At 34.2% G+C, this 13,176-nt stretch overlaps 1 protein-coding gene across 6 annotated transcripts in view; it reads left to right on the forward strand.

Moving 5' to 3' along the window:
* The window catches only part of NUP98 (nucleoporin 98 and 96 precursor), a gene marked incomplete at both ends in the record, with an annotated part of 89,057 nt that overhangs the window by 22,375 nt on the left and 53,506 nt on the right, over positions 1-13,176 (forward strand). For 3 of the 6 annotated variants that reach the window (XM_084231156.1, XM_084231157.1, XM_084231159.1), the window contains 2 exons: positions 5,683-5,823; positions 12,546-12,679. In XM_084231156.1, the coding sequence (XP_084087282.1) occupies positions 5,683-5,823; positions 12,546-12,679 (275 nt within the window). The remainder of the gene's footprint in view (positions 1-5,682; positions 5,824-12,545; positions 12,680-13,176) is intronic. The other 3 variants (XM_084231158.1, XM_084231160.1, XM_084231161.1) reach the window with 1 other exon arrangement.

The following is a 13,176-nucleotide window of genomic DNA, read 5'->3' on the forward strand; positions in this document are numbered from 1 at the left end:
ACCCCTTTTTCCAAATATGTTTATATATAGCTGTATACACGTTTGTACATCAATGTGTTTTATACAGATGGGATTGTGAAATGGAAATCATATCCTACATGAGTATTTTTTAAAGTGAAATCTGATTTACGTTAGTTAGATATAAATGTAGTGGGCTACAACCAGCATTTTAAAATAATGAAGTAGAATTTTTTTTAAAAATTGTACATAGCAAATTTAAGTATTGTTTCATTGAACTTTGTTTCCGCTAAGTATAAGTGTGATGTTTTGGGTCTTAGTGTCTTTTGTGTTGTGTACTATAGTTAAAATGTTTCATACTGAAAGCAACTGCCTTCAAAAGATCATTCTTTAAAAATGCTGTTTAGTTTTCCATGTGTGTATGTAAATATATACACAAACACATACAAACACACCTTTTGTGTTTAATGCAGTTTTTGTTTTTTTCCTCTATTGAAGTAAATTGTTTTACATCTTATTAATGTTTTGACAATACAGGATTTCTCTCAGTAGGGAAAACACATCATAACTTAACCTTTTCTTACTGACAGATGTTGAGTTGTTTGATGTTATGAGCAATGCAATAATGAAGATCTTTGTCATATAGTTTTGTGTCAGTATAACTACAGGGTTGATAAAAGTGCTTATTTTCCTCTACCTTTTACATATTGTTGTACTTTTTCATCTTTGCATGCATGTTAGAATAAATAGATATATTCTAATTTACACTTCACTGATTACTGGTGAAGGCTATCTTTTTATGTATTTATGGGCTATTTGAATCTTTCATAATATTTGGTAATAATTTCCTTTTTTTTTTTTTTTGAGCATGCTTTATACATTATGGATATTAACTCTTTTTGGATGTATGACATGGTTTCATTTGAGCTTTTTAACTTCTCCAAATTCTACTGCATATATTTTATAAGGAATAGTTGAGGGCCTCCCCGGAGGTGCAGTGGGTTGAGCACAGCGCTGCAGCGTGGGTTCAATTCCCGGCCGGCCAGGGAGATTCCCATATGGCATGGCACACCTCTCCTGTCACGCCCACTGCTCCCCTCAGCAGTGTATTTCGGTTGTCTGCCTGTTCTGCTCCCCACTCTCTCTCTGGTGAGTCCTCTCACCCTCCTTCGCCTCTGGCCTGTACCCCAGCTCTTGTATAAAAATAAATAAATCTTTAAAAAAATAAAGTTTAAAAGTTTTATTTATCTTTTTGTTCAATGTAATCCCTAAGCTTATGCAGAATATATCATCGTACATCAATGTTTTCTTCTAGTTAGGGAGGAAAAATTAACTTTGGTGTGGGCAAATTAAGGACTTTTTCAAGGGTAGGTTTGACTGTAGACAGTTTATGGACTGTAAATGTAAGGCTTGGGTAAGATGGTATATTCCTCTACAAGTTTACTTTTTTTGTAGTCAGTGTTACCATTTACTTCTCTTTGGTGCCTGGGTCTCACGGATTTTGGTTAGGATTTCCTTTTCCTGTGATCCAAGATTATAAAATATTCTGTAACTTTTCTCCTGATGTTATGGTCTTCTAGTCCACAATAGTATAATATCTCAGCCTTTTAATTTATTTGAACATGCAGTGTTTCTTAAATAGTTCGACCTCACAGACAACAGAGCATATTTTATTGCACTTACATATTCCTCATTCCTGCCTTATCCAGAGCCAAATACAATTTGATGAAGAATTTTACATCCTGGCAGCAGTAGATCATGTAGGAAAATAAGAATGTAAGAATCACCAAACATACACTATTGGAATTCTTTGAGATTCACGTCTGCTATACTTTTGACTTTGAAAGGAATATGTCTGGTAACCATTCATGAATTTTGCATTTCGTGGTATCACAAGTAGAAGATACCATGGTATCACATGGTATCACTGCTAACTGTTTTTAGCACTGTGCAGCATTTTTTTTGGTGATGGAACTTCAAACGCACACCTCAGCTAAAGCAAATTTTCCTGTAACATAGGCCTTTGGGTACTTCATGAGTAACTGACTAGAAATATTAAATGTACAAATACATAAGTTTTTTTTTATATCCTTAGATTTAAGAGACCAATTTTAGTATAAAATGTTTCATAGTGTCCTTTGGCATGGATCTCTCCCCTCCCCATCCCTGTGTGCTCAGTGGGGACACTCATTAAATCATATATTATGTATATGTCAATTTCTTGTTTTACAGTGATATTAGTTGTCGTTGGCACTATTAATGGTACCATTTTCTTAGTTGTTTCTTAGTAATAATCAGTTTTAGTTCCTAGATTTTTGCATAAAGTTTTAAGTGTAAGAGTATATCTAGTAAGTTGTTACATTAAAATACATACAAGAAAATTAACCCAAAACTAATAGATGACAGAGGTAAAATTTAATTTTGACTTTTATTAAAAGATTTCAAAAGAAATATAAACATTTGGGCCTCCCCGGTGGCGCAGCAGTTGAGCGCTGGGTTGCGAAGCTGCCCAGAGCCTCTGTAGCTCCGGTTTGATCCCCAGCTGCTCCCCGGCCACCAGAGGAGGGTCCCACATGGCACGCAGACCGCTCCTGCCGCCCGCTGCTCCCCTCAACAGTGTACTTCGGTTCTTCTGCCTGCTCTGCTCCCCGCTCTGGCTCTGGTGAATTCTCTCACCCTCCCGCGCTTCTGACTGTACCCAGTGCCTGTATAAACAAATAATAAAATAAATAAATCTTTTTTTAAAAAAAAGAATATAAACATTTTCACTTTTTCTTTGCATATTTTAGTGGGTTTTTTTTTTTTTTAGTTTTTTTTTTTTTTTAAGCTCTTAAAAAGAGGTTTATTAGAAGGTGCTTGCATGGGGCCTCCCTGGTGGCGCAGGGAGTAAAGCGCTGTCAAGCTATCGCCAACCACTGCAGCACGAGTTTGATTCCCCAGCCAGCCAGGGAGTGACCCACATGGCGCAGCAGATCTTCCTGTCTCACCCGCTGCTCCCCTCAGCAATGTATTTCAGTTGATCTGCCTGTTCTGCTCACACTCTTGTCTCTGGTGAATCCTCTCACCAACCCCCTGCACCTCTGGCCTACACCTTAGCTCTTGTATGCATAAATAAATATTTTCTAAAAATTGAATTTCCTAGTTAAGAGTAAACAGAAAAATCCTTTTTTAAAAAAAGATGTTTGCACAGACACAAGTGGGTAGAAAGAGCTGAGTATTCTTAGAGTTTCTAGGACCACAATTATCATGCTGTCTCCATATATCTTATTTATGACTTCTACAACTAATCGTAACTATAGCACTTTTCATAAGTTGACATTTATAATATATCAGGATGTCCCTTGACTTGTAAACTATTCTGCTTTCATTAAGCTTCAAAAAGCATTTTGTATAATATAAGAGAGATCTGAATAATATATATATTTACCATTGTTGAATTGCAACAATATACAGGCAAGTAATTTTATGACAATCCTTTGCCAAAGCCCCTGAACCGCCCAATGCTGTTTTTTATTCTTAAGGTTTTTTGTTCACGTCACTACAAAGGTAGGTGGAAATGCACACCTATCCAGAAAATAAATTTTTTTTCACCCTGCTCCAACATGCCTGGACAGAAAAGAAATTTTTATCCATTTCTTATATTCAGGTTTTCATCTAGGTTTGTAGGAGGGAGTTAAGAGGTGTTTATCTTCCTGGAAAGATAAAGAATCTTGGGGCCTCTCTGGTGATGCAGAGATTAAAGACAGCACTATCAAGCTATTGCCAGCCACTGTAGAACAAATTCGATCCCCTGCCCCAGCTGGCCAGGGAGCAACCCACATGGTACAGCAGATCTCTCCTGCCTTGCCCACTGCTCCCCTCAGCAGTGTATTTCAGTTGGTCTTCCTGTCCTGTTCCCACTCTGTCTCTGGTGGATCCTCTCACTCTCGCACCTCTGGCCTGTACTCCAGTTCTTGTATGTATAAATAAATCTTTAAAAAAGAAAGAAAGAAAGAAAGAGAGAGAGAGAGAGAGAGAGAGAAAGAAAGAAAGAGAATCTTGAATTAGTGCTGTAAACTGTGTCCTTTGAGAGAGTAATATTATGTTAGTTTTTCTTGGAATTTACACCAATTTCTAATGGCTTGGAACTTTATTTTAATTTAATTAACTTTTTTACATCATTGTTCATTTTTAAATAATATTTGCTTCCCCCCCACCCCTCTCAGGTGTAGTCCCCATAGAGTTTCCTTCACTGATGCACCCGTGCACCATCACCTCAGTCCCCTGTGCTCTTCCCTCCCTCCCTCTGATCCCTGGTTTGGAACTTTAAAAGGAGTGTTAGTCCTTGTTCCAAAGTTGAGCTTTTTAAGGTGAAATAATCCCATTGCTACATTGTTGTCTTGTTAGTAATAAAGTCAGACAGTTAAGGAATGTTTTATCCTTTCAGTAGTCACCCTCCCTAATTTATAGTGTATGGATTCTGAGTATAAACTTCCTGTCCTTTTCTGGGCTGTGATCTTAAAACAAGTTTCCATTCCATGTTTTTGATCTTCAATTGTTTTATCTTTGAAGTTATTTTTCCTGGTAAACCATAACTCTATCAAGATGTAGTTGATACATTACAAGGAATTTCAGATCTTTCAAATTGCCAGTAACTTTTGCGGAGGTTGGATGATAATTTTTAAATAATTTATGACAATAACTTATTCTACAATTTATTCGAAATAGCTAAGTTCTCCCCATTTTACACAAATAAAACAAGGTCCATAGCAAGATGCATTAGACATTAAGACAGTACAAAATTTTGCCATGGATTCTTCCCCATGAAAATAAGTCCCTATTCCATCCAGTCTTATTCATGCTGAAGCTTGAATCTGTTTAGTCATCATGAAACACTTCACTTTTGTAATACAAAATGTTTAAAGTATTTTTAATGAGATGGTATACATGAAAATGTTATTGTTTTGCTATTAAATGAAAATATATTGGTTTGATTTTCCATAGTTTATTCTATATGCTACTCAAAAAGATGACACTGTGGTTGGTACATTGGAATACTTTGTTGGTTTTTGTTTGTTTGTTTGTTTGGTTTTTACATTTTAAAGGACAGGTTTATTTGGAAAAGGAGAAAAAGAGAGGGACCTGCATAGTCATAGGTGTGCAGGAGCTCTCAGAGTATTTTGATTTATAAATATTTTATGTTTAATTATTTTAAAATTTGTTTTACTTTAGAGTTGTAATTAAGAGCCCAGGTTATATTGTTAGATGCACTGAGGTGTGTACCCATTTTCACTATTTATAGCACTTGTGATACTGAGCCATTTGCTAAACCCTCAGTTTTCTTATCTGTAAAATGTGGACAAAATTCTACTTCTGGCCTTATGAAGATTAAACAAGATGTTACTAGCGAATATTTAATGACTCTTAGTGTCTACTAGACCTCTTCTAAAAGCTTCAATATATGTTTTTTCATTTTAATTTTAAGATGAATATCTAAATTATGTATTATCCATATCATAGAGTGGAAACTGAAGTACAATCAGGTTAAATATTTCGCCTGTGACATCTATGATATACTCAGCTCAGTGCCTGGCATATAGTTAGCATTTGCTGTATTAATTCTTTTGTTGAAATAAGTGGTTATTATAAAGTTTCCAATTGTATTTTATTTTTAAGTAACTGACCTCTGGCACAACATTCAAAGGATCTTCTGTAGCACTTTTTTCTTTCCTCTTGTCTCCATAGCTCTTGGTACTGGACAGGCATCTTTATTTGGGAACAACCAACCTAAGATCGGAGGGACTCTTGGTACAGGAACCTTTGGGGTCCCTGGATTTAATACCACAACAGCCAATTTGGGCTTTGGGGCCCCCCAGGCCCCAGTAGGTAAGTGTCAGTCACTTTAGAAGGCTTTACTCAGTTTATTTCTTGCTAATACTTGTGACCAGATTTTCTACCCCATCCTTATCCCACTCTCAAAGCAGTACATACATGAACACCATTGAACAGTCATGTAGTGCAAAGGGCTTTTAACAGATTGTGGCTTTCCCTGCTTCCCCACTCCCAAATCCACTCCCCCAAAGAGACTACTTCTGTTAGAGTTTTTAATTCATTTGATACATAATTAACTTTATATTTCTAAATGATGTGCTTATATACTGATGTGTTTTGCTTCAGTAGATTTATATAAATTAACTTCTTAGTGATAGAGGAGAATTTAGCAGTTATCTCTAAATTCTTTATTCACTTCTCCCAGTATTAACTGTTTCCTAGATATCCTAGGTTTAATTTTTTGAAGTGTTTTTCATACTTTATTCATTTGAATACTCCTTCCCAGTTTTAGTAATATATACCTGCCACCTTAATTATTATTTCTAACTTAAAATTAGCTTTTTAGCTTAAATATTTTTTGAAGAATATTGTATTGGAAATGAAAAACTATTATTTGACATAGAGAAACTGAAATAATCTCTGTACCATTAAAATAAATCTCCTATAGTATCACAGTCCTTATACCTCATAACTTTCACAAATGGAAACTGTACTTTATTATTTTGTCAACTAGGAGATGATATTTGTCTGCTTTGTCAGGTAGACGTATTAGTGCTCTTCCTTAACCTATTCTTTCTCTCATTCCTTTTGGTATCTATGTTTTTATGTCAATAAAGTTGATAACATGTTCTGTCTTGTAATTATTACTGTCTCTTTTCTCTGGCTAAGAATATTTTTCTCAAAAATTTTTTTGATTTGCCAATCACCTCCATAATTTTGGAAGTATGACTTCACACCTCGATATATGCACATACCTTACTCATCTTCCACTAAAGCTCCAGTTCCAAGGCCCTGTTTCCTTCCTACCCCTACCACTATTTTTTTCACAGGATCTAAGAATTGTTTTTGCTGTGTTAAATAATTGAAAAGCTGTAAATACACACAGCATTCTATTTCTGTGAAAATACTGCTACCTACCCAAGTATATCATTCTCCCATAGCTTTTCCTTTTTTCCTGAATTTCTAGTTCTTTTTTTCCCTTAAATTATCAGCTCTTTCTGCCTTTCTAAACTAGTACAAATTCTTAAGGATGGTATCAGAACTCTTTTACCCAAATACTTCATTCTTTGATCCCTCTGTCCCCTGCATTTATGAGCTGATTATTCCTTAGGCCTTCAACAGTACACTGGAATATTTCCTTCATCTATTTAGTGGGAAGTGCTAAGTCCTAGATACAGAGTTTTCCCTATATCAAGTAGTGTATATGAAAGGTAAACATTTTGACTACTTAAAGCCTGAAAATGTCTTCACTTGTTCCTCACTCTTTAGTGTTATGGAATCCTGAGAAAAATAATTCACCTCTGAACTTGGGTAGTATTTCTTCTTGTATTAACCATTATAGATTAGAAGTGCAATTTAGCTTTTCTGATTCTTGAGAGTTGTTCTGCTTCCTCCTACAGGCATTTAAGATAGCCTTTCTCCTAAAATTTCAGTGATTTGCTTAGACCTTTTCTAAATTAATACTTATAATTTTAAACTGTATTTCTACCTTCTTGGAAAATTTTGGTTGTCTTCTAAATCATCTTTTTCAATTTTACAACTTGTAAAAGGAAAAAGTTCCTTTTCCCCCCAAACATCTAATTTTTACAGAAGTTTTTTTTTTTTTTAAACTTTGTTAATTTGCTTTTATTTTATTAGGGCTTGTCTGTTTCTTAAGTTTTCAGGGTTATTTTGATTTTGATTTTGTTCATTAATGCTTGGCAGTTCTTTCCATTCATATTTAAAAAGGAAATAATAAATTATCTTGATTTGCCAATGGCAAGCTATGTATATAGAGTAGAACTGATATACCATAGGTTTCACTTTAAGGTAAATAATCCAGGAACCAGCTATTTCTAAATGATAGAATGCCATATTCGTAGCTCTATGATGGTGCTGATTGCCCTTGTTCTTTCCATACATTAACTTTATTCCATCAGAGACATACTTGGCCTATATTTTAGCCTATCTGAGGAGGATGACAGTTTAGCTGTCTTGCAAGTGTTCTTTGTATTGATGCTTCTTTTATTTTCAGTGTCAAATCTTCAAAATTGGTATTCTTGAATCCCTAACCTTTCTGGAATTTCCAGGACAGATAGATATGCTGTGCTTTCAGTATACTCTAAGTTGTAGTTTGTTCTGCTTTATCATCATTCTGTCCATTTTCCCCTAGAAATTCGTTGTTTTCTCGTCTGTTCGTTATCTTCCCATATATAAATATATTTTATATTTGACCGTAGAATTTAATTAATGTCTTTTTAGTCAAATGTTCTACCCTTAAACTACATCCCCCAATTAAGTAAGGTCTTGGAGAGAGAATTCTGATTGAGCTCTGTGTGAACATTAGAATCAGCTTTATTATTAAAAATGATATGTTCGTTTCTTTTCCTTATTTTTGGTTGTTTTCAATAGAAGGAAGTAGCATAAGTGCTGTAACCAGTTCTTTGAGTGGTTTTTAGTAATTCATCTTTTTTTTAATGCCAGGGAAAAGTTCTTAATCCAAAATTTTTAACATTTGTCCATTAGTGTTACTGCCCATTTCTAAGTAGTGATGTTGACTTTTAAAATGTACATCTTTGCACCAGAGAATATTACTTGGCAGGTCTTTTCTTATGAGTCTACCCTTCTTTTGGAAATCCCTTAGTTGTCTTCTAAAGCTCAGTTAAGGTGGTTTCCTATTGTTCAGTTCAGTTCATTGATTTGTTCAGGTGGTTTTGAAAAGTGAAACCTACCTCCACTTCCATTTCTTAAAGCTAAACAAAACCAGTCTGTTATAATTTCTTTGTGGTAATCTTATTGTCTTTCTTCCAGATAAATTGCCATCAGTTTCTTCTATTCTCAAAATATTTGATTTTTATAGTTTTTACTAGCCCTTTAATTATTTGGTCATTATGTAGTTTTTCAGTTATTATGACCAGAATTAAATATATACTAGTGGTTGCCTAACTAGTGCTTATGCTTGCTTGTTGTCTTATTTTGTACATATCAGCTCTCTTTTCTGTATTTTTAACTAATGTAGTTAATATAAAGATTTGATAGTTGGTGCCTTCCTGGTGGCTCAGGGGGTTAAGTGTCAGCACTATGAAGCTGTCCGCAGCCACTGCAGCACGAGTTCAATCCCCAGCCAGGGAGGTGACCCACATGGTGCAGCAGACCTCTCCTGTCTCACCCGCTGCTCCCCATTGCAGTGTATTTCAGTCAATCTGCCTATTCTGTTCCCCACTCTGTCTCTGGTGAATCTTCTCATCCCACACACCTCTGGCCTATACTGTAGCTCTTGTATGCATAAATAAGTAAATCTTTTTTAAAAAAATAAAGATTTGATACTTAATCATATGAAAATAAAAATATCCACACACTTTCCTAATTATATTCAGATTGGTTAAAGAAATTTTTAATTTTTTTGAGAAAGCCCAGTTGAGTGACCAGTCCTTGTTCAGTGGTGGCATCAACTGGTGCAGATTAGTGTTTTTTACTGCCTGTCAAGTAGCAGACTGACCAGTGAATATTAGAATTATGCCCAAAGAGAATAAAAGGCTAGAAAGCACAAAGTTAAAAATAGAAATTAAACCAGAGAAGAAACATACCTACAGAAGATCAGCATAGCCAGAAGTTGATTTTTTTTTTTTAAAAGATTAATACAATTGAGATGAAAATCTCACCCCTGGTATGATTGATCAAGATAAAATGAAGAGACTCAGTCATCCAATATTAGAATATCAAGAGGATTTAACTTAATAGTAGTGTTGCAGGTATTAAAAGATAGTAGGAGAAAATAACAAGAGACTTTATGCCAATAAATTTAAATTTTTAGATGAAATGGATAGTTTCTAAGAAAAAAAATTAATTCAAGAAAAAAATAAGTAAATGGATGAGTATTAAAAAAATAAATTCAGTGATTAAAAAAAAATTCCCATAAACTTCAAACAAAGATGTGTCTGAAATGATTTTATACTATATATTCAGTCAAAAAAAGTTGCAATGTATGCAAAATCTTACAAGGATTAGTTAAGGAGCGTATCTTCCCTGGTTCATTTTTAAAGTTTCATATAACCTTCATACCACATCTCAAAAAAGATAATTCAAGAAAGAAAAGCTACAACTATGTCGTGAACACTGTTGCAAAATCTAGGACAAAGTATTAGCAAATTGAATTATGCAATATTAAAAAAGTTACGAGCAGATTTATTTATCTCAAGAATCTAAGCTTGCGTTAACATCAAAAATGAATGTAATTTGCCACATTGACTAATGAAAGGAGAATAAGTATATGATCATACAGTAGATGCAGAAAAATTATTTGACAGAACTCATGATAAAGAACAAACATAATAGAATGGAACTTAATCTTAAAAAAAATAGTAATAGAATGTATATTCTTGTATCAAACTTAAAATAAATATTGAAAGATTTGTCTGTATAGATTAGAAATCAGAAATCGATATCCCCTATCACTATTTCTATTCACTATTTTACTGGGCAGAAAACAAAAAATAAGAAAAGATTTAAGGCCTCCCTGGTGGTGCAAGGGGTTAAGACACAACCTATGAAGCTAACTGCAGCCACTGCAGCACAAGTTTGATCCCCAGCCAGGGAGCAATCCACAGGGCACAGCAGACCTCTCCTGACTTGCCCACTGCGCCCCTCAGCAGTGTATTTCAGTCATTCTGCCTGTTCTGTTCCCCACTCTGTCTCTGGTGGATCCTCTCACCTCCGCACCTCTGACCTGTACCCCAGTTCTTATATGCATAAATAAATAGTTTAAAAAATTTAAAGATTGGAAAAAATAAATTTGAAAATGTCATTCTTTGCAGATGCTGTGGTAATGTACATAGAAGATCAAAAGGAAAATATATCATGATTAAAATTTATTTAACAAGGTCATTGGATACAAAATTAGTATTCAGAAATAAATTATGGACATGGTATGGGAGTAAATCTTTGTGACTCAGTTACCCAATTATTTCTCAGATATGGCATCAAAACAAAAACTAGGAAAAAAATCCATATTTTCTTTAGTATATGTGCTGCCGAAGCGAGCACAAAAAAATCCATATTTTCTTATTTCTCCTTGAACATTCCTCTGGGTGATGCTATGCTTTTGTCATGTGACACCGTGTGTCAGTAGATACTTTTCTATATGCAAAGTTTCTATATGCAAATCTACATATAGATAAATTCTATGTCAGTGGATACTTTTCTATATGCAAATTCTATATGCAAATTATGAACTTTGTGACTATACACAATTTACTATGTATGTGCTTCAACTTAACATCTGAGTTTTACAATCCTTTGCAAATTTGCACTCTTTCCTTAAATATCAATATACCATTTTTTAGTATTTAATGAATACATCTGATTTTAAGAAAACTTAATTTGACTAAGGTGGTAATTTAACATTAGCTGTCTTTTCTGGGTTTGTTGTTGGTTTCTGCTTCTGCTCTTTTTACCCTCTCTTGTGAATCTTAAATTTTCCAAAATGTTTTGTTTATGCCACTCTTTTATATTGTGGCTTTCTGCCTTATTTTAAACATGTACAAAGGGAAAATGTATTTTTTATATTTAAAATTACTGTGTAACTTGATTTTTTTAGTCAGTAGTTTTGGAAATAATTTATCTTACAAAGAGGTTTCATCAGTCAAGGTACAGTGCAGATAGTTGTGGGGGGTTTTCTTTTTACTCTGTAAAATTGTAGATCATTTTTTCTTGTCCCCTGAATTCCCTGTGACAGACAATTTGTTCTTAACACTTTGAAAGAAAGTTGTACTAATTGAGTGATCTTCTTTTCTTTGGATTTTTCTTAAATATGACTGTTAAACGTAAATAATTTTAACATTTTAACAACCATTTTCATTTTTTGTATGCTGTCTTCTCTATATTCTTAGTACACATAGTATATTTTACTCTGAAATTTTTACTTATAATCAGATATTTTCTTGTTTCCTCTATGAAAAGCATTGTCATCACTTTTAATAACTACTTAGCCCACCATGTTGATGTATCAATGATTTTTACATCTGTTAAGTCAGTGTTGAGTAACATTTGTTTCAAGACTTGCCTTTTTACAGATAATGTTCAGTGAACACTTTCAAACATTTCTTTGTTCCAAAACTTCATAGGTTAAATTTCTGTGTTTAAAATAAGTTAAAAAATATAAAAGCATTATTTGTGCTTTGCACTGTTGTTGTTTCTTTTAGGTAGACTAAACCAATTTGTAACATGTCTAGAAGGTAAAGATTAACTCTTTGTATACAAGTGGGCCACTGCTAGATAATGAAGTAGGTGTAAAATAGTTCTTGGATTGTTTTGTCTTCAATTATTAGTGACAGTGAACACCTAAGTAAAATTTTATGTGTTATGTGTCTCTTATGAAATGCCTCTTCATATTTTTGACCCATTATTGATTATTCATTTTCCTCACAGTTTGCTCCCCTACTCCCCATCATTAATGCCATCGAGTGTGTCTAAGCACTTAGAAGACTACATCTCCAAAAAGGGTGTTGAGTTCTCTTGCTGTGAATGCACTAGATCCTTGGATTGACATTTCCCTTCCCCCTCCCCCTTTTTTTATAAAGCTTTGACAGATCCAAATGCTTCCGCTGCCCAGCAGGCTGTTCTCCAACAGCACCTCAATAGTCTAACATACTCGCCTTTTGGAGATTCTCCTCTCTTCCGGAATCCCATGTCAGACCCTAAGAAGAAAGAAGAGGTAAATTTAAGAATGCTTTTGTAAAATTTATTTTCAGAGCAGGAGAAATTAAATGTGCAGAGCATAATTTCTTACATACACAGCCTAGGGATAAATTATTTTCGGTTTATCTGGCAGGTGCATGACAAAGAATGAAACGAGCACTGGACTGGAGATGAGTGCTAATACTTTCCATTTGTCCTGAAATAAGGCAGATATTTTCATACTCAGTTAAGCAAACTAAGACTCACTAATTTCCCTAAAATCATCGTGTTGTCAAGTGGCAAAATCAAAATCTTTTCTCTTGATTTCTACATATCGTTATCTTAATCTCTTATGCAGTCATGATCAAAGAAAGGGCTTTTGCTCACTGGTATGGCATTAAAAGTACAGTTTTTGATGTTTACTCCTTGTTTTGCCATGTACTATAAAATATTAGGTATGCTTGCCTCTTGGAATATGTTTTTGTCATCTATAAAAATTAGTACTATTCAATGTTGAAAATTGAATTAAACTGC

The sequence above is a fragment of the Talpa europaea genome (assembly GCF_964194135.1).
Source record: "Talpa europaea genome assembly, chromosome: 1".
NCBI lineage: Eukaryota > Metazoa > Chordata > Mammalia > Eulipotyphla > Talpidae > Talpa > Talpa europaea.